The sequence below is a fragment of the Pinus tabuliformis genome, chromosome 8, assembly GCF_031772625.1.
Source record: "Pinus tabuliformis cultivar Carrire ecotype Pingquan chromosome 8, CPIR1, whole genome shotgun sequence".
Lineage (NCBI taxonomy): Eukaryota > Viridiplantae > Streptophyta > Pinopsida > Pinales > Pinaceae > Pinus > Pinus tabuliformis.
The window spans coordinates 388,419,825-388,441,742 of record NC_142294.1 but is presented as its reverse complement, the minus strand read 5'-3'; the positions used below and the strand labels follow the sequence as shown (position 1 = coordinate 388,441,742).

At 39.4% G+C, this 21,918-nt stretch overlaps 1 protein-coding gene and 1 pseudogene across 2 annotated transcripts; both read left to right on the top strand.

Moving 5' to 3' along the window:
• Positions 1–1,035: 1,035 nt before the first annotated feature.
• LOC149235721 (amino acid transporter AVT6A-like) lies at positions 1,036–2,961 on the top strand (annotated as a pseudogene). Its single transcript, XR_016245881.1, has 5 exons — positions 1,036–1,114; positions 1,246–1,419; positions 1,733–1,936; positions 2,052–2,516; positions 2,604–2,961. The product of XR_016245881.1 is annotated as an amino acid transporter AVT6A-like (transcript).
• A 1,033-nt stretch (positions 2,962–3,994) lies between these two features.
• Positions 3,995–5,867, top strand: LOC149235720 (amino acid transporter AVT6A-like). The gene is made up of 4 exons (XM_089461446.1): positions 3,995–4,524; positions 4,838–5,041; positions 5,157–5,622; positions 5,710–5,867. Exons 1-4 carry the CDS (start codon positions 4,257–4,259, stop codon positions 5,852–5,854), a joined length of 1,083 nt encoding a protein of 360 aa, XP_089317572.1. The 5' UTR covers positions 3,995–4,256; the 3' UTR covers positions 5,855–5,867.
• Positions 5,868–21,918: the final 16,051 nt, after the last annotated feature.

Here is a 21,918-nt window from a genome sequence, read left to right as displayed (position 1 = left end):
CTATTTTTAGCAGTTTTTTCAGGGCCTGGACTTCCGGAGTAGTTTTGATCCTCTAAACTGTCTTTTTTTGGGGTTTGTCGCAAGCCCATTACCATAGGTAGGGGCCTATGGTGAAACTTATAGTACTCGGTGAGACCTTTCAAATAAGGTATCGTATGCGTCAAACGGAGATAATATGACCAAGTTATGACCCTAGGAATTTGGTTGCCCAACTAACCCCAACGGGGCCCACAAACTCTTGGTGTTACATCAATAGGCGGGTTTTGGTTGTTTACGGTTTTATCATGTTTTCCAATAATTACGCCGTAAAGCGTTTCCCTCTGAAATCAACTCCCCTCTCTGCCAACCTGTCATTCTTATAAGCCACACGATTATATGTTAGACGATTGCAAAAATTTCAGCCGTTGATTCAAAGTGGTTACAAATTCGTTCCCAAACATTGCGAGTTTATCGAGGCTGCCATTTGGCATCGGGTCATAAGCAATGAATAGCTCCATCCCCGCAGCTGAACCAGGCTCCAGTGCTACATGCGTCCCACGAACCCCTTCATTCCCTCCCTGAACTCTTTCGTTATGCATTTCACTGTGATTTCTTGGCCACTGTTGGGAGAACCCCCATATGAACCTTCCCAATCCCCCTGGCCCAAAACATTTTCATCCCTGAATCCGCTGGTGGCGATGCGGAGTTCTTTGCAAATGAATCTATGGGGCCAAAAAAATCCTGCTCCCATTCTTCGATCTTTTCTCTGTATTTTGTTCTTTGGAGAAACACAGCGGCAAACGCCAGCGAGAAGACAACCAAAGCTGCCACTGTAATGCCTGCTATGAGCCCTACGCGCGGACGCTTGGAATTCCTTTTAGCGAATGATGGTAAACTTGAGATATTGGCTTTGCTTACCTTTCCCACATTTGCAATAATCTCTGCTCTGAGTATTTCACTGGATTTTGGTACACCCATTCTGTACATTTAGATAGGATTGTTTTGCACTGGGGATTCAAGCTAGGTTTGTGGATCATCCTATTTTTGTTACAGATCATGGCTGCCGCTGTTGGAAGGTTTATGGGTGCTCAGGGGACTTCGTTCTTGGGAAACGGAGAGAAGAAAAATTCGGCAGGCAGGAGGAATGTAGCAGTGATGGCCTCTGTTGCTTTCCCTGGGATGAGAGAGGAGTATGAGACTCTGAGATTGAGCCCTGGGGCTACTCAGAAAGATGTCAAGAGTGCTTTTGGTCGCCTTGCTTTGCAGGTATATGGAATTGCCCTCTTGAATGTTATAAAGTTTCCATATCATCAAATGGCGTGCATCATGCTGGTATGCTTGAAGAATGGTTTGGATTTCATTGGTGGAATGGACGTGTTCCGATCCTAGTTCTCACCATAGTCCTTATTTTAGCTCCGTTGGTGTCTTTCAAGAGAGTGGGTAAGTCTACTTTGCTCATCCTGATAAGCATTTTTTAGCACTGATTTTCAGATATATCATATTTCATTTGGGCCTTTTCAGGGATTTAAATGTCTAGAAACTGTTGTAATTATATGAGGGGATTCAACATATCTTGGGAATGTCACATACTGATGGCATCTGCTTAACGATTTGTCTGACTTTTCATGTTGCCCTGTTAGAAATGGCATATGGCATATACATTCAAAGATGTGGATCATGGGTTATTCCTTAGGAGTTGTGATGTTCAAATCTTGATGCCTATATTGATGTGTTCATTTCCATGAATTTGCAGATTCTTTGAAATTCACTTCTGCATTATCAGTTGCACTTGTTGTTGTATTTGTTGTGATTACGGCTGGTATTGTGATTGTAAAGTTGTTCAGTGGCACCGTCAAAGCACCAAGAATGTTACCAGATATTGTGGATTTTACTTCATTCTTGAAGCTTTTCACTGTGGTACCAATTATTGTGACTGCTTACATCTGTCATTACAATGGTATGGATTATTTTCCTCCATTTCTGGTCCTGCAGTGTAGTATCTTAGAGTTCATTAGTTGAATTTGCATTTAAAATTATGTTATAATGAATTGTGATGTCTTTGCGCCATGCAGTTCATTCCATATACAATGAACTTGAGGACCCTTCAGAAATGCAGCCCATTGTTCGCACATCATTGGCATTGTGCTCAATTGTATACACAAGTACAAGCTTTTTTGGCTTTCTTCTATTTGGAGACCAGACCATGGATGATGTCCTGGCCAATTTTGACACCAACTTGGGAGTTCCCTACAGTGTTGTGCTGAATGACATTGTTCGTGTGACCTATGTTGTACATCTGATGCTGGTCTTTCCTCTCATTTTTTTGCCCTGAGACTTAATCTTGATGGGCTTGTCTTTCCAGTGAAAAAGCATCTTGTTTTGGATAATAAGAGGTTCATTTTGATCACTGCTGGGTTAATTGGAATCGTTTTCCTTGGGGCATCATTCATACCAAGTATCTGGGATGCATTTCAATTCACAGGGGCCACAGCAGCAGTTTGTATTGGGTTCATCTTCCCAGCTTCCATTGCTCTCAGGTAGAAAAAAAGTTGTTTTTCATTTCTGGTTTCGTCTTTCACCTTGCTTGTATGTAACTTCTAACCTCAATTATTTTTTAATTGCAGAGACACCCATGGAATCTCAACCAGGAAGGACATATTTATTGCATTGTTCATGATTTTTCTGGCAGTAGTTTCAAGTTCAATTGCTATAGTGAGTGACATTAATTCTTTGTTCAACAAAAAGGAGGAAGGCCCTCCACGATCTTGAGAATGATTTTTTATGAGGAGCAGGTGGTGCACATACATATAAAGATTATTTGGAACAGAACCGAGAAAAGAACGTTGATTTGGGAATTTGCTTGTAGAATTGTGAAGAGTGGATAAACTTTTGTAAAGCCTTGTATCATCCTGCCATGGTCGCTCGGCCTTCTAGTTAAAGATACTACTGTATTTGTAGTTGTAAACATTGAAAAGGAATATAGTTGATCTCGCATCAATGATTGAGCGATTCAACTAATCATCCATGAATAGTTGAGAGCCTGTCAAGCAAAAGATTGAAGGTCTGGTTTCTGTCAATAATACTCAACCTCACATAAGTTTGAGGTGCACCAAAATGAATTCCACTGCATGTGATGATTCCATTGCTCTTCAATAACTTCTCACAATCTTCATCCTCATTTCCTTCACATTTTAGCCCTGCAAAAGTTGCATTGATACAGACGGCCAGAGTAAGAGTAATTAGTCCATTTTGCCAAGTATTTTCATTTCAACAATTTAAAGTAGAGACATCAACTCAGTTCCACCATTCATTGATTTCTCTACTTCAACAGACAGATAGACCCATTTGAAATATACATACCTGACATGACATGCATAAGTACTAGTCAAACTCCAAGCCATTGAGTACACACATGCACACAAAAACAAGCATACACATACAGACCCAGAGAAACAGAGTACAAGGTCTGCCAACATTCAAGTTACAAGTGAGAAAGAAGAGGTAGCACAACAATTATTTATTTCTCCTCTTTTATTTGTTTCCTGCTTCTGATGGCTTTTGAAAAAATCTCACTCCCTTTGTTGTTAGAACAACCGATCATAATCAGTATTTTCTGTTTGAGGAGACCAATTTGTTGGAAGGTTATGGAAAGGGATGCAACATAAGGTGAATTACCAGTTTATCACTGCCTTTATTCAGTGATATTTCCCAAGTTGAATCTTGGTAAATATGTGATAGTCCCTTGCTTTTAATCACTGAATGTAGTGTTTGAACTTGAGTGTGTTTCTGTTCATCTGACTTTAGATCATAATTGCATCGTGTTTAATATGTTGCAAATTGAGGGAGACCCTCGTACCTTGTGAAGAATTTAACTATTTGCAGTCATTGATTTAGAAGCAGTCCGTTGATATTTTTTTTATAGGCTTCTATTAGAAAGGAATCAAGATAAGATGAATTGAAAAGTAATTCAATCTAAACATTGTGGGTTATGCATTTTAGGTCGCGGGCTGAATTAGCCCAGTTTTGAGGGTAATATCCAAGGATAAATAGTATATCGTGTGGGAATATTTAAGCATGTATGTTACAACTAGAGTATTTTAAAAGTACTGCTTGAATTGAAACTTCAACCCAATTTTTGCATTGTGAGCAGTTTAGCAAGCTGAAACACTAACAACTTGTTTCTGTTTAACAAAGTTGAAGTGTTCTATGAAGCATACATGACTTGACATGCTTTATTAGTGTCTCTTTTTTCTTAGATTCCTTTCATTTTTGTTTGAATGGTCAATTATCTGGTGCCACTTTTATATTACTTTGGGCATGATTCCTATCTTATATATGGCTTTGAATTAGAAATCTCTATGTCTGATGGAGGTGTTTTCTTGATTTGGGCAGGCGATGTGCTATCTGGAACATCATCAAATGGTGTGCATCATGTTGTTTTACTTGAAGAATGGTTTGGATTTCATTGGTGGAATGGACGTGTTTCGATCCTAGTTCTCACCATAGTCCTTATTTTAGCTCCGTTGGTGTTTTTCAAGAGAGTGGGTAAGTCTGCTTTGCTCATCCTGATAAGCATTTTTTAGCACTGATTTTCAGATATATCATATTTCATTTGGGCCTTTTCAAGGATTTAAATGTCTAGAAATTGTTGTAATTATACGAGGGGATTCAACATATCTTGGGAATGTCACATACTGATGGCATCTGCTTAACAATTTGTCTGACTTTTCATGTTGCCCTGTTAGAAATGGCATATGGCATATACATTCAAGGATGTGGATCATGGGTTATTCCTTAGGAGTTGTGATGTTCAAATCTTGATGCCTATATTGATGTGTTCATTTCCATGAATTTGCAGATTCTTTGAAATTCACTTCTGCATTACCAGTTGCACTTGCTGTTGTATTTGTTGTGATTACGGCTGGTATTGCGATTGTAAAGTTGTTCAGTGGCACCGTCAAAGCACCAAGATTGTTACCAGATATTGTGGATTTTACTTTGTTCTTGAAGCTTTTCACTGTGGTACCAGTTATTGTGACTGCTTACATCTGTCATTATAATGGTATGGATTATTTTTCTCCATCTTTGGTCCTGCAGTGTAGTATCCTAGAGTTCATTAGTTGAATTTGCATTTAAAATTATGTTATAATGAATTGTGATGTATTTGCGCCATGCAGTTCATTCCATATACAATGAACTTGAGGACCCTTTAGAAATGCAGCCCATTGTTCGCACATCATTGGCATTGTGCTCAATTGTATACATAAGTACAAGCTTTTTTGGCTTTCTTCTATTTGGAGACCAGACCATGGATGATGTCCTGGCCAATTTTGACACCAACTTGGGAGTTCCCTACAATTTTGTGTTGAATGACATTGTTCGTGTGACCTATTTTGTACATCTAATGCTAGTCTTTCCTCTCATTTTTTTTGCCCTGAGACTTAATCTTGATGGGTTTGTCTTTCCAGCGAAAAAGCATCTTGTTTTGGATAATAAGAGGTTCATTTTGATCACTGTTGGGTTAATTGGAATCATTTTCCTTGGGGCATCATTCATACCAAGTATCTGGGATGCATTTCAATTCACAGGGGCCACAGCAGCAGTTTGTATTAGGTTCATCTTCCCAGCTTCCATTGCTCTCAGGTAGAAAATTTTTTTTTTTTTAATTTCTGGTTTCGTCTTTCACCTTGCTTGTATGTAACTTCTAACCTCAATTATTTTTAATTGCAGAGACACCCATGGAATCTCAACCAGGAAGGACATATTTATTGCATTGTTCATGATTTTTCTGGCAGTAGTTTCAAGTTCAATTGCTATAGTGAGTGACATTAATTCTTTGTTCAACAAAAAGGAGGAAGGCCCTCCACGATCTTGAGAATGATTTTTTATGAGGAGAAGGTGGTGCACATACATATAAAGACTATTTGGAACAGAACCGAGAAAAGAACGCTGATTTGGGAATTTGCTTGTAGAATTGTGAAGAGTGGATAAACTTTTGTAAAGCCTTGTATCATCCTGCCATGGTCGCTTGGCCTTCTAGTTAAAGATACTACTATATTTGTAGTTGTAAACATTGAAAATGAATATAGTTGATCTCGCATCAATGATTGAGCGATTCAACTAATCATCCATGAATAGTTGAGAGCCTATCAAGCAGAAGATTGAAGGTCTGGTTTCTATCAATAATACTCAACCTCACATAAGTTTGAGGTGCACCAAAATGCATCCCACTGCGTGTGATGATTCCATTGCTCTTCAATAACTTCTCACAATCTTCATCCTCCTTTCCTTCACATTTTAGCCCTGCAAAAGCTACATTGATACAAACGGCCAGAGTAAGAGTAATTAGTCCATTTTGCCAAGTATTTTCATTTCAACCATTTAAAGTAGAGACATCAACTCAGTTCCACCATTCATTGATGTCTCTACTTCAACAGACAGATAGACCCATTTGAAATATACATACCTTACATGACATGCATAAGTACCAGTCAAACTCCAAGCCATTGAGTACACACATGCACACAAAAACAAGCATACACATACAGACCCAGAGAAACAGAGTACAAGGTCTGCCAACATTCAAGTTACAAGTGAGAAAGAAGAGGTAGCACAACAAATTGCATATAATTGTAAAAGAATCAACATTACTTACCCAATCCGACTTCCTACATGACCTGTACTTTTAGATACCGTGAACAGCATAAGATCTTGATCTGCAGGAGCAGTGATAGAGGTGTAATGTGGCCAGTGATAGGCTAAATCATAAAGAAAAGTGGATGTTGGGTTCAAGCAAGCTAGCAATGGAAGAGAATAACAAAGCTAAAAAGTTGTGAGGTAAGAGATGAATGAATGTAAAAAAAAATAGAACTAATACAAAACTAACTGACCTGAAAGAAATTCAGTGAAATCTTAGTGGGAATGCCAAGATCCATGGATTAGATCCGATGAAGTCTTTTTATTGAAACAAGGGTTCCAAATCAATTCAAAATTGAAATAGGGAGACTGAGGAGAGAGTGCCAATCTAGATCTAGGTGGGAAGGTATACTCCAAAGGAAGCAAATCTGAACTTCATTTAAAAAAAAACTAGTGAGTGATCCAATTAGCTTAGAAATAAATAAAATTTAATGAAGAAACAAGTCTAAATCAATACTCTGATAAAAAAATGATGTATTTCTAATCCTCTCAACAAACGAACCTAGTTGACAAATGCAACAACCTGAAAAGAAATTAAACCAAAAACAAATGATAATTAGAGAATACAATAACATTAAGGGAAAATGACTTACTTTGTTGCAGTGGCCAAATCTGGGTTTAAATATTTTTATCTCAGGTAAGTAACAGAGATTATTTCTCCAAGAAACATTATGGTTTCATTGACAACAAAACGAGGTTGGTGAAGAAATGTATTATTTACCAATAAACGAGAAACGTGTACAGAATCACATCATTGGTAACTTAACAACCAGGTCGATGCAATGAAATTATATTGAGATCCATGTTTGATATCCAGCACTCATATCACCTCATTTTTGGTGAGTTTTGTTTTTCCACGAGCCAAAAGTTCCACTCTTTTTTATTGTTTATTTGAAAAGAGTTAATCAGTGAAAACTCCAAAAATAAATTCCACATGCAAAGTTCACCTCCAATAAACAGAACTCTGACTTCCATCATAATTCAAACTAGATTTAAGGCCAAATTTACTCAGGAAAATAGGGTAGTATGAATACTATTTATCCTGAGCTCAACACACTTTTCCTTGACTTATAACTACCCACTGAATCTATTTAAATATATAGAGGTGCCTTGTGTTTGGTAAGAAATATGAAGAAACATGACATTGGATTGTCTAGAAAAGATCTGTAAGGCAATCTAGGAAGAAACATGACATCGCATTTGTCTAAAGAAGATATGTTCGGCACTTATTTAAGACTGAAGAGGTGGCTTGTCTATAGGGAAATCTGATTAGATTCAAAGCATTGTGATCAGACTAGATCTTATTAGCCATCCACAGTTTTAAAGTTTGAAAGTCTGAATTGGTTAATATGTAGATATGCATGGCTTAATCTTTCAGACAAGCATATGACTATTCACAAGATTTAGAGAGATAAAATTCCGAGATTTATGAAAAGAAAACCCATGAAATCATTTGCCAAAGATGTTTCCATTAATCAAGAACATGATATTGGAAGGCTCGAAGACGATATTAGAATACAATTTAGCAAAAAAAACATGACATTGATTATATCCAGAGAAGATTTGTCCAACAATTTGGGAAGAAACATGAGATTGGATTCGTTTGGAAAAGATCTGTCCAACAATTCAAGCCCTAGGGGAAAAACAAGATAACTAAGATGTTTCAAGAAGATAAAACGCCAGTAGAGAAAGATTTCATCAGACATAGGTTCGAGTCAAGTAGAAAGGAGAGTAGATGTGGTGAACGACATCAACGAATGTGCCCCCACACAATGTAAAAGTCGAAGAATCAACCAAGAGGCAAGAAACGATACCAAGGTAAGTGAACAGATTAATTATGCTACTTTGCTATTTGAAGTTAGAATGTAGATGCTATTTGAATAGAATTTATAGAGTTTTAATACCCTTTTATTTACACACTCTATAGTAGTCCTTTTCTTCTTAGCTATCTGAATTTTGTTATTTATATTTTTATAAGTTGAAGGTTGAGTTTAGGTTGGGCTAGTTTCATGTCAGGTTCAGCTTTATGTTGGATGGAAGAATAATCTATTCAATTGTGTGATGTTGTCATTAAAAGTATCTAATGTTTGATCAAGTCTGGATGTTCCATAGGAGAGTTTCAATCCTCAACCCTTCACTAAGAAATTTAAACCTAGTTATGTTGGACACAGATTGTCATTGATGTCAATATGGCAATATTCAAGAGGAGGAGACAGAGCATATTGGAGCTGAGAGGATCAAAAGAAGCCAGAGGAACCAAATCAGAGGAGCCACATATATCAGAGCAAGAGGAGCCATATCGGAGGAGTGCCAGCGCAAGAGGAGCCATATATGCCTTTATTAATACTATCGGGCATTGTTCGGGCAATGAAAACCCACATATGCATGTATTAACAATTATCTGGAGTGGAGGAAAATCGCAGCGATATCGTATCGAAACCCTTAGGGATGAGAGCAGACGCGAATTCTTATTCAGATTGGTCCAGACCCCGAAACCCTTAGGGATGAGAGTGGACGCGAATTCTTATTCAGATTGGTCCAGACCCATATCGGGTCCGAACCCAAATATCGCATCGGAGGAGTGGCTTGGAACTATCATGTGAAAGCTCCGATATATATCGGAGCCGAAATATTATTCAGCGCTCCCTATAAAGCGTCGGGTCCGTCGTGTTCCGAGGAGGGAGTGTTATTGTCTGTGGCGACAGCCGATAAGCGGACCCGCTGAAATATATATAGCGTGGCATCTAAACCTTTTCGGGTCCGAAAGGAACCTCAGCGCGGTTAAGTGACGAGCTCCGAAATTTGGAGCTGAAGTATTATATTGAGGATGGTTTAATGGGTCGTCGGGTCCGCAAGGTCCGTTAGACTTTGAAACTGCCAGAAGGGAAGTCGTCAAAATCCATCGGGACCGAAATCATAATAAAAGGCAACCTAAAGGTGTGTCAGGTCCGCACCTCGTCGGAGGTCAGGCCTTAACAGTTTTGTAGTGATCGCCGAAATTCGGATCCACCGATAATTATAAAGGCAGACGGATAAGAATTGAGATCCACGTCTGTTGAATGAGAACAGGAATTACGTTATTTTCCTGTGTGTTAAAATATATGTGGCTGTGGGGTTTTTATAGTATTGGCCATATATTGCATATGATATAAGGCTTCCAATGGTTGATTTAAAGTGCTCGGGTGGTGGCTTCCGATGGTTGATTAAAACGCTCAAGTGGTGGCTTCCGATGAGTGATTAAAAGCACCAATAAAGCCTGTAAGACAAAAAAAAAAAATGGAAGCCGAAGTGTCAAGCGGCTCCAGTGTATGCCTGCGATCATGAGCAAAACAGGAGTGTTGTTATAATTTTGATGTATGTATCCTGTGATTATTGGAATAGTTGGATAAACAGAGGTAACTGACAGGGCAAGCAAGCGCTGAGGAAACCGAAGAGCCTATGGAGTAAGGAAGCTGAAGAGCCTGTGAAGAAAGGAAGTCAAAGAGCCAATGAGAAAGAAGAAATGAAGGGACAGAGGCATGGAGTAGATGAAAAAAAAAAAGCAGCAGAAAACAGAGAGAGTAGTTGTTGTTGTTCGCGGACGGGATAACCTGAGCATGAGATAGTGGAAGCAGCAGAAGAAAAGGGGGCAGCAGAAGCAGTGGAAGCTGAAGAGAGCGCAGCAGCACACCAGTGTATACCAAAGAGGTTGGAGCCTCAGAATTGAACAGGATTGAAGTCCTTGGGAGTTGGTGCTCCTAAGTCCAAGATTGGTGTCTTGGCAAAATAGAGGGTGTGCTCAAGAGGTTGGAGCCTCACCAAAGTCCAAGTTGGAGCTTGGCAACCAATTGTGACAATCTATTTATTGTATTTATTTTTACTGCACATTTATATTAATAAAAGCATTTATTCCTGCTGTTCATTTTGTGTTTCTGAACATATATGTTTTAACTAGTAAAAAAATAGTGAGAAAAAGAAATATTGATTCACCCCCCTCTCGGTATTTCCAACAGATTAAACCCTACAAACAAACAAAAATAATTTTCACATTTAAATATGTCATGTGCTTTAAATTCACATAAACATGGTGAAGTTTTCCTTCTATTTGTATATTTTTCAACATCACTTGATAGTCACGTAATGCTAGGGAAAATAGAAAACCATTAATCAGCATTTGTAAAAGTCAGTCTGCAATAAAAGAACAGGGTGGTTCCATGAAGATAATGAATGAGGGAACTAAACAATTGTCTAGACAAGTCAGTGCAGCTTGACAAAATGACTCTCCCTGCCCTTGAATGTGGCAGAAGATTGTATATTTTTCAACATCATTTGGGAATTTGCTTGTAGAATTGTGAAGAGTGGATAAACTTTTGTAAAGCCTTGTATCATCCTGCCATGGTCGCTCGACCTTCTAGTTAAAGATACTACTGTATTTGTAGTTGTAAACATTGAAAAGGAATATAGTTGATCTCGCATCAATGATTGAGCAATTCAACTAATCATCCATGAATAGTTGAGAGCCTGTCAAGCAGAAGATTGAAGGTCTGGTTTCTGTCAATAATACTCAACCTCACATAAGTTTGAGGTGCACCAAAATGCATTCCGCTGCGTGTGATGATTCCATTGCTCTTCAATAACTTCTCACAATCTTCATCCTCCTTTCCTTCACATTTTAGCCCTGCAAAAGCTGCATTGATACAGACGGCCAGAGTAAGAGTAATTAGTCCATTTTGCCAAGTATTTTCATTTCAACCATTTAAAGTAGAGACATCAACTCAGTTCCACCATTCATTGATGTCTCTACTTCAACAGACAGATAGACCCATTTGAAATATACATACCTTACATGACATGCATAAGTACTAGTCAAACTCCAAGCCATTGAGTACACACATGCACACAAAAACAAGCATACACATACAGACCCAGAGAAACAGAGTACAAGGTCTGCCAACATTCAAGTTACAAGTGAGAAAGAAGAGGTAGCACAACAAATTGCATATAATTGTAAAACCAGCAATATACTAAATTACGAAGCCCGGGAAGAATGCTAGTAAAGAGTAGATTTGGAATTACAGGTAAATACCTCTCTATCCTAGTTAGTCCTATATGTGATAAACATAAGAATTAGAGTCTGCAGTACTATTCCTCCAATCATGCCACCCAAAAATACCTCTATACTCACTAGGGATGGGCATTGCCTGCGAGGTCGGCATCAATCCCATAGAATCACAATACAACCCAAACAATTCTACGTAGAGAGGAAGCAGTTTGGGGATGGGATTCTTCAAAACATGAACAAGAAGGCCTAAATCCCAGCAGCTCGACTAGAATACATTTCTCTTTGCCTCCTAAAGTTGTAAATGAAGGTTTCCCAGCACCCTGTAATGACATAATTCTCTCACATACACAAAATCTAGTATCAGAATGCAGTTTAGGATATCAACTGGAACATTTTGGCAGTACGGAACATTCCCCAAAAAACTCTAATTTACTTGAATGAAAACAAGAGCACAAAATCCAGTTTGCCCAAATGAGAACAGACATAAATGGCCAACAATGGCTTGCAAGGTCAGTGAAAACATATGGAATGTTCTGCTGCTTGCTATGTGAAAGCTACAGTTGCTGCTTCAGCTGCTTTCATCGTAAATGAGAGTGAGAGTTGATTTTGCATAGTGTTCATATATATTTTTATTCTTCATATCAAGAGTGCCTTCAGGTTTTTATTATTCTCTATAACTTGCTTTCGTCAGTGTTCAATATTATTCCTATACTTTCGTCAATTTATGCCTTACGGCGTTTCCTTTGCAACATCTGGTGCAAATGCTAGTAAATAGGCCCTTCAGCCTCATTGTAACATAGTTCAGAGGCATGTAGTCGTCACATCTCTTCTCAGAGATAAGCTACCATCACCAGAGCTATCTTATTTCCATTCTATTTTTAAGCATAGTTCAGTATTTTTCTATTAATGAAATGAAGTGTTTTTCTGCTACATCTATGTCTTTATGATTATATCTATAATTTGGTATGTTCCTGTTTAAGTTTGGATCAATGGTATCAGAGTGGTCAACTCTTTCTCTGTTTTTCTTTGCATGTCCCCAACGAGGTCAGGATATAAGGAGTTAGGGCTTGATCTAGTTGAACCATTGCAAGATCACCCTCACAAAACTTGATGACCTCCCATGGCGGAAGAAAGGAAAGACGAGGGGGCAGGAGATCCTATCAAAATGTTGCTCGAGGAATCCCTCGAGTGACAAAGGGACGCGATGATGGATAACTTTGCCTAGATCCTTTGGCGGCTACCCACCGGCAATGCATCTTCATCCAGCAACCACTCTAGAGGCACCACTCCTTTTAAGGTACAAGTTAACTTCGATATTCCCATATTCGAAGGCCTGATAGATGCAGACGTTGTAGATAAATGGTTAAATTTGTTGGGAGGATATTTTTCAGTTCATGACTTTTCCAATTGGGAAAATATTACTTTTTCACTTCTCAAATCCACCCCACACGTCAAGGACCAGTGGGAAACCTATTGTTAACAAAAGGACGAGAGTGAAACCTCGTTGTTTTCAGCCTCACCCACTTGAAATTATTTCCGATACGCCATCAAGGAAAAATATTACCCTATTAGGAGCTATGAAGACAGATACATAAAGTGGACCATGCTACAAAAGGGAAGGGACCAATATTTGCCAAAGTTCACAAATATTTTCCATACCCTTCGCACGAAGCTAGGTATCAAGGATACTGAGAGGCATTTGTTGCTCAAGTACCGCAGCTATCTACACAACTACATCCAGGATGAGATGGAGTTCCTGGATATTTCCTTGCTCGGCACGGCGTATTGGTACGCTATCAAGATTGAGCAGAAGTTTAAACAGAAGAAGCGAGACTTTGGATCTGCAAATCCAAAGCAAGGAAAAGGTGCCCCCAAACCACAAAACAAAGGACCAAACCAACGCAGGGCTACCCAAGACGTCCATGCGAAGCCACAAGCAAAGAAAAACACCATGAATATGAAGAAGGACACAGGAAAATGGTGTGAGTTCCATAAGAGCTCCACTCACAATGAAAAGTGAGTGTCGGGCCAAGTAGTCACCGGTGGCCGAGCTGAAGGCTTCTGAATCAGACACAAGTTCTGACTCTAAATCAAAACCCAATAATGGGACTGAAAAATGGAATAACATCATTGATGTGGAGCCCAGTGCCACCATTTCCACCACCAAGATCCAGAAGATTGAGCCTGAAGATCCAAAGGAGGGGGAACGCCTCTTCCACTCACAGATGTGGGTGAAGGGTTCTCTGCTGCAATTCATTGTCAGCAATGGGAGCCAAAAGAACCTCATTTCAGCAGAGGTCTTGAAGTAGTTGGGCCTAGATACTACAACACATCCACAATTGCACACCATTGGGTGGCTTCACCAAGGACAATATCTTCGCGTTAGCCAGTAGTGCCACCTTCCCTACAGCATCAAACCCTTCACGAATGAGGTACTGTGTGAGGTTGATCCTCTTGAATTTTGTGATGTATTTTTAGGCAAGCCATACTTGTGGAAGTGACATGTTGTATATGAGTCTAGACCTCGCTCTGTGATTATTTCTTTGGCTAATAAGTTTAGAGGATATCGGAGGTAGCCTCGCCTACTACCATCTCTTTGATCACTGCAAAGAAATGTAGTAAGATCATTTCCCAAACCAAGAAATTTGTTTTCCTTATGATTCACCTAAGGGCAAGAAGAAGGTTGTGGCCACAACTTCTAGGCAGGACTCCTCTGCATAGCAACAACAGATGGACAAGGTCTTGGACGAGTACAGGGATATTTTCACCTCACCCACAGGGATACCTCTGTGCTGTCAAGTCAAGCACTCCATCGAACTGACCCCGAGCACGCCACTACCCAATGGACTGATTTATCGATTTTCTGTTCTGGATAACAATGAGAATAAGAGGTAGATTCAGGAACTATTGCAAAAAGGGCACATCAGACCAATCTCATCACCTTGTGGGAGCCCGATTGTATTGGTACAAAAGAAGGATGGGACCTGGAGGCTCTATATCAACTATCAGGCACTGAAAAAGATCACTTTCTGGAATAGGCACCTAATCTTCTGGATTTATGACCTTCTGGACAAGCTCAAAGGGGTCAAATATTTCAGTAAGATTGACTTGAAGTCATGTTATCACCGAGTTCCTCTCAAACCCTCCTATGTGTGGAAGACTGCCTTCAAATTCAAGGAGGGTCTTTTTGAATGGTTGGTCATGTCGTTCGTATTAACTAATGCCCCTGAAACCTTCATGAGACTGATGGATGACATCTTGCGACCCTTCACTAATGCATTTGTGGTGGTGTATTTAGATGATATCTTGATCTTCATCCAAAGTTGGGAAGAGAACCTCCACCATATTCGACAAGTCCTTCAAACCATGCGACAACACAAGTTGTGTGCTAACTTGGATAAATGCACTTGTGGCCTGACCCAAGTTCAATATTTGGGATACATCATTGATGAGCAGGGCGTACATGTGGACCCATCCAAGATACAAGTCATTCACGATTGTCCAGCCCCAACCACTCTAATAGAGCTTCGTATCTTTTTGGGTCTTCCCAATTTCTACTGTAGGTTTGTGCTGGGATTCTCTCATATCACTTGGCCTTTAAGTCAAGTCACCAAGGACAGAGAAAAATCAAAGTTGTTTTTGTCAAAAACCCAACAAAAAGCGTTCTCTGAGTTGAAGAATCACCTCTATTATGCACCAGTGCTCATAGTACTAGATTTGCGACAACCATTTGAGATTGAGACAAATGCCTCTGACTATGATATTGGTGTTGTTCTTATTCAATATGGGAATCCAATGGCTTACCACAGTGAGGCACTTTCAGACATAATCTAAAATTACCCCACTTATGACAATGAAATGTATTCCATTGTGAAGGCCTGCCATTAATGGAAGCATGACATTATGGGGAATGAAACGGTCAACCACACACACCACTAACCTTTACAATTCATACAGACACAAGGGAAGTTGCAGAATTATCGCCATCATAAATGGTCCACCTATCTGTAATAGTTCCATTTGAACATTAAGTATAAGAAGGGAAACACCAATAATATCGTTGATTGCCTCAGCCAACCACCAATCATGGGGTTGATCACTGTGCTCAACTCCTATTGGCACAAGACATCGGGGTGGTCACATCTTTACAAGAACAATCTAGAATTCGGTAGCATATACCAGACACACCTGGAAGGGAAGCAAGTTCCAAATTTTCACCTTCAAGATGCACTGATATGCCACATGGGGCACATTTGTGTTCCTTCAAGTGAGCGTGCCAAGTTTATTTTGGAGGCACACTGCAGTCGAGTCATTGGACATTTCAGAGTAGAGAAAACAGTGGTGGTATTGCAGAGTTATTTTTATTGACCGAAACTTCGTCAAGATGTTGGGAAGTACATTAGATCTACACCGCCTGTGCCATTTCCAAACCAACCATCAAGAAGAAGGGCATGTATACTCCTCTACCTACTCCTATTCGGCCTTGGGAATCTATTACATCTTGGGGCTTCCTTCTACTAAGCACGACAATGAATTTGTTTTCGTGGTCATCGACAAATTCTCTAAGATGGCCATAATGGCGGTCTGCAAGAAGAGTATCACAGCAGAAGCCATTGCTAAGCTCTTCTTTGAGCGAGTGTGGTACACTTTGGGATCCCACAGTCCATTGTATCAAACAGGACAACAAATTCCTTAGTGCATTTTGGTCAAGTCTCTAGTCAATGCTGGATACAAAACTTACTAAGTCCATGGATTTCCATCCCCAAACTGATGACCAAACAGAGGTTGTCAATAGGATGATCGTACACATTATGTGCATGTACAACCCGAATCATCCACACACATGGGATGAAAGTCTCCCCTATGTCCAACACAGCTACAACAAAGCTCTCCACATCTCAACAAGCCATAGCCCCTTTCAGGTAGGGCTGGGATTTCAGGCATTATGCCCCATTGATGTAGCCATACCATTTGTAGCCACTCAGGTAGATTTGTCTCACGTTCAATATGAAGCTAAAAGGGCTAACATATTAATGGAGTGCATTCAACACATCCACCAATAGGTCCATGATATATTGGACAGAGCCAATGCTAAGTACAAGCAACATCATGATCAGCACCAAGTGTCACACAAGTTCGAAGTGGGCGACAAAGTTTGGCTACATTTGCAAAAGGAGGGCCTTGCTGTGACCCATCGCAAGTTTTTCCCACTCTGATATGGGCCATACACCATCACCAAAGTTGTCGGTGATAGTGCCTTCGAGCTCAGCATCCCACCGTACCTTGGTCTGCACCCAGTGTTCAATGTAGCTCACCTTCAGCCATACTTTTCACCATTGTTGGACACATCTGACATTGCAGAACAACTCACACCAACAAAGCTCAACCTGGACTGCATGGAACAGGCCACAACTGATCAAATCATGGACACACAGATCAAGAACACTTGCCAATAGAGGATACAATTATATCAAGTTGCCAAAGCCATCCAACTCCTTCACCAGGGCAAGTGGTTCATCAAGGACCAGGTTCAACAAAAATTTCCTCACCTCATGGAGGCTCTGCATGCAATGGGAACCATGCTTCCTAAAGGGGGAGGAATTATCTATTTCTACCCACCTATTCCACCTAGATACCCTAGTCAGTTTCATATGTTTCCTTGTTTATTTCATCATTTACTATTTTTAGCAGTTTTTCGAGTCCTGAACTTCCAGAGTAGTTTTGACCCCCTAAACGGTGTTTTTTTGGGGTTCGCAGCAGGTCCATGGCCATGGATAGGGGCTTGCAATGAAACTTGTAGTACTTAGAAAGACCTTTCCAACAAGGTATAGTACGCGCCAAATAGAGATAATATGACCAAGTTATGACCCCGGGAAGTTGGTTGCCCAACTAACCCCAACAGGGCCCACAAACTATTGGTGTTACATCTCTTGGGGTTAGGTTTTTGGTTGTTTAGGGTTTTCTCATGTTTTCCAATAATAAATAGGCCCTTGAGCCTCATTGTAACATAGTTCAAAGGCATGTAGCCTCCACATCTCTTCTTAGAGATAAGCTACCATCGCCCGAGCTCTCTTATTTCCATTATGTTTGTAAGCATAGTTCAATATTTTTCTATTAATGAAATTAAGGGTTTTTCTACTGCATATCTGTGTTTATGATTATATTTGTAAGTTGTTTCATTCATTTTTAAGTTTGTATCAAACGCATTCCATCAATTCAGCCAAATTCATTAGCATTGGAGTTGGGGAATCATGCGTTGAGATTACGATGGTGGGCAGCACCAATGCCTTGAGCTAGATGGGTACTGATGGAGAGAGTTTAGGATGCATGGTTCCTAGGGTGTTGCATACATGGATAGAATTTATTGATTTTTATCCATACACGAGGATGAATTTCCACTTTGATCTAGAGCTCCCTTTTATCTCATAGATTTCGTCGAGAGAAGAGGATATGATTCCTTATCCTTAGCCACAGTCTATTTTATGCATTTCATTTTAATTACACATATTTATGTATATTTTTCATTGACTCCTCTTTATGTGCAAGTGAAAATATGGGATTGTATCCACCAGAGCTAGTGCCCCCAAGGCGATATGTGTCATGAGATATAGTGGAGGAGACCGAGCATGCACATGTAAAGGGACACGTGAAGGTGCATCATGATTGCAAGGACAAACCATCATGGATGCTTCCTATAGAGATGCCACTAGAGGATTGGTTAGTAGAGCTCAAGCAGAGGCTCAAGGTGTTGGTTGAGGAGGTGACCTTGAGGGTATGGCATCTGTTGGGCGAAAAGTAGTTAGAGTATTGTGCTTTCGTGCAAGTGGGGGTGCCACCAGTATGGCGAGATATTCTACAGCGGGTATTAGTGGCTGCTAAATCCCGGCATACATTGGAGCATCATATGCAAGAGTCGAGAAAGTAGAGGACACCAGTAGGAGGATGTGATGCAGGGGAAATCATTGGTATTATTTGAGGATAAGCCTCCTCCTACTCCACCCACGGTAGACTGAATGAAGGATTTTATATATTGTATCCCAAGGCAGTAGTTCCCTATAGTTTTTTGTACTAGTAATGGGTCTCAATATGTGGGGATAATCCATACTGGGTTTTTTTGTATCATTATGATATGTACCATTTTTGGACACACACATATACACATGATATTTTGGTGGCACATATGTCTACGGATGATGTTTGGATCATTGTTATTTATTATGGTTTCATGGTTACACTGTCTTTCTTATATGCTTTTACATGCAATTACTCAATGTATGATGTAGGGTGATGAGACATTCACACACAAATATCTATATATATAGTAGAGAAAGCTAAGAAAACCTACAACTTCATGGTGTTACTTGTACAATGAAAGAGAGATGAAACTCTATGACTAGATTGGCCAAATAGTTGACATAGTGATTATGCCTTTGATATATGTGGATGAAGGTAATAGTGTCAAAGTAATGACATAGGAGTCACTCGCGAAGGTATCAATGAAAGATATATTATTCGTGGAATTGGTATATGCCATTGAGTTGGGTGAAAATTAGTTGGGACTACAAGTGGACTATCAAGTGATAAATATGGAAGTGGATAGCATTAGCTTATAAACTGATGATGACATCATACTTGGCATGATTGTTGGTAGTTGGTCTTAGACATATATCATTGTGATGCATTAAATAATGTTCTGATGTGTTGATGGCCCAAGTGACCAAAGCTAGATCAAGGATTCCTAGGCTAGCACCATCAACAAATTGAAAATAGCAAGATGAAATTTGCAAGAGACAAGGGAAACACGATAAGAGAGAAGAAAAGATTGGTAAAAAGAATTAGAAAAAAAAAAGTGTAAAGGGAAATAAAAGAAACTTTGTACAGGAAGGGATAGGATCTTGAAAGTTTTAGGGGAATAAATATTTCAAATATAACTTGTTTAACGAGTGTGGAAGAAACGTTCCATCATGGTTGGCTAGGACATAAGCCCCACTAGGGAGACACTTCTGGATGATATAGGGACCACACCATCTGTGTTTGAACTTATTGATGTCAATCTTTGAAATTGGTTTATGATCGGCGAGAACAAGGTTTCCTTCATAAAAAACATGTGTATGAACATGTTGGTCACATTGAGCCTTGAAACAATGCTTCATGGCTTCATTTTGTTGTAGCAAAGCACATCAATTTTCATCTAAATGTTCCAAGGAAAGTAATCGTGCTCAATACACGGCTTCTCAGGAAGGAGTTAATTGCAAGTTGTAATGTTGGTATTTAACATTCTATGGGCAAGGTGGCTTCAACTCCATAAACCAGATGGAATGGGGTGAAACATGTGGTTGTTTTAATGGTGGTTTTGTAGGCCCACATAACACAAAAAAGAATATGGTGCCAACTGGACCGATGTTTAGTAATAATACATTGGATCATAGTTTTGATTATTATTTTTATTGCCTCAACCTACCCATTTGGAGTAGTGAACTCATGTTTGAATCCAAGTAACACTGAAATATGATTAAAGACTTCATTCTCAAAGTGCTTACCATTATCGAAAACAATTTCCTTAAGAACATTAAAGCATGCAATGACATTGTTGGAGAAAAAAAGTGTTGTTGTGTCACTGGAAAAATTGAATGTTGGCATGGCTTAAACCCATTTGGTGAAGTAATTGACAACAATGAAGGTATGCCTATGAATACCAGTGGATGTGGGGTTGTACTCCATAAAATAAATCCACCATTTAGAAGAAGTTATGCTAGTAATAATAAGGTGGAGCGGCACTAGAGGCACACGCATTTTACGATAAATTTTTGGCAGCTTGTGCAATGTCTGACTGATTCGATGCAATCTTTGAATAAGGTAGGCTAGAAGTAGCTAGCACAAATAATTTTCTGAGTGATGTCCATTCCAGATACATAGCCACCACAAATCCCACTATGATAATCGTTTAGTTCCTACTCAGCCTCACTATGGGAGAGGCAATGCTATAATATGGTATCCCCTCCTTGCAGATATAGGGTATCACCAATGAGGTGAAAGTTAGGGGTGTGATGGAAAAATTGCAATGATCATCATGCGTAAGATTAGGTGTGGACTTCTAGGTGCACAAATATGTGAGGGTATCTCCGTACCAAGGATCATCTAATGATATCTAAAAAATATGCTAATCAGAAAATTGGTCGTTGAACAGAGGGGACACAATGTTACTGGGAAATGTGGTAATGAGCTCAGCAATAGAAAGAGCTTTCTTTCTCTTTGGGGTTGTAAACTCTAAATAATACTCTTAAAATATGAGAACCCATCAAGGGAACTTGACACTAAGGATCCATCATCCTAAAATGTATTGCATAAGCTCTGAATTAGCGATGACTTTTGTAGTGCATAAAATGATATAGTGGTGAATCTTTTGAATAGAAAATACAACAACAATGGAAATTTTCTCATTATGGCTATATTGCAAAGAAAATCCATATAAGTTTTGTCTTATGTTGTAAATTACATACTCTTGCTTGACATCGTCCTCCTAGACTAAAACACTTGCAATAGTCCAATCAGGGGTAGACACATACAAAATGAAATTGCGATGAAAATCAAGTGGAGAGATCAAGGGGGTGAAAATAAGGGCCTGCTTAAGGGCTTTGAAGGATCATTAAGCAATATCATCCCATTGGAAGAGGACATCTTAACGCAACAAATGAATAAATCCATGGGCTTGGGTTGCATAATTTGGAATAAATCAGCGAAGTAAATTGGCCCTTCTTGGAGGCTTTGTAAATGTTGGCGGGTTTGAGGTGGGGGTAGTTCAAGAATGGCATGAAATTTTATTGGGTCTACCTTAATACCATGTTTTTAAACAATAAACACAAAAAATGGCTAGAGGGAACACAAAATACACATTTAAGGGGATTTAAATGAATTTTTAATTTTCAACAATGGAGGAAGATAATGTGAAGATCTTCCAAATGGGTGTTGTGGTGCTTGGAGCAAGCAGTCACGTCATCAAGGAAAGCAATGATGATATGTGTTGGATTATGAAATACATAGTACATAGCATGTTGAAAAGTGATGCCATATTTTTTTATCCCAAAAGGCATAACACAATAGGAAAAGGTGCCCCAAGGTGTGGTAAAGTCCATTTTATATTGGTCTCCAAGGAGGATAAGAATTTAGTTATATCCAGAGAATTTTACCATGAGAGAGAGGAC

Bases quoted from the DNA above. Each gene is read 5' to 3' on its own strand.
- LOC149235720 (XM_089461446.1), top strand. From the start codon at position 4,257: ATGGTCAATTATCTGGTGCCACTTTTATATTACTTTGGGCATGATTCC. The intron at 4,525-4,837 runs GTAAGTCTGCTT...ATGAATTTGCAG, and splicing joins GGTGTTTTTCAAGAGAGTGG to ATTCTTTGAAATTCACTTCT. The intron at 5,623-5,709 runs GTAGAAAATTTT...TTTTAATTGCAG, and splicing joins CCAGCTTCCATTGCTCTCAG to AGACACCCATGGAATCTCAA.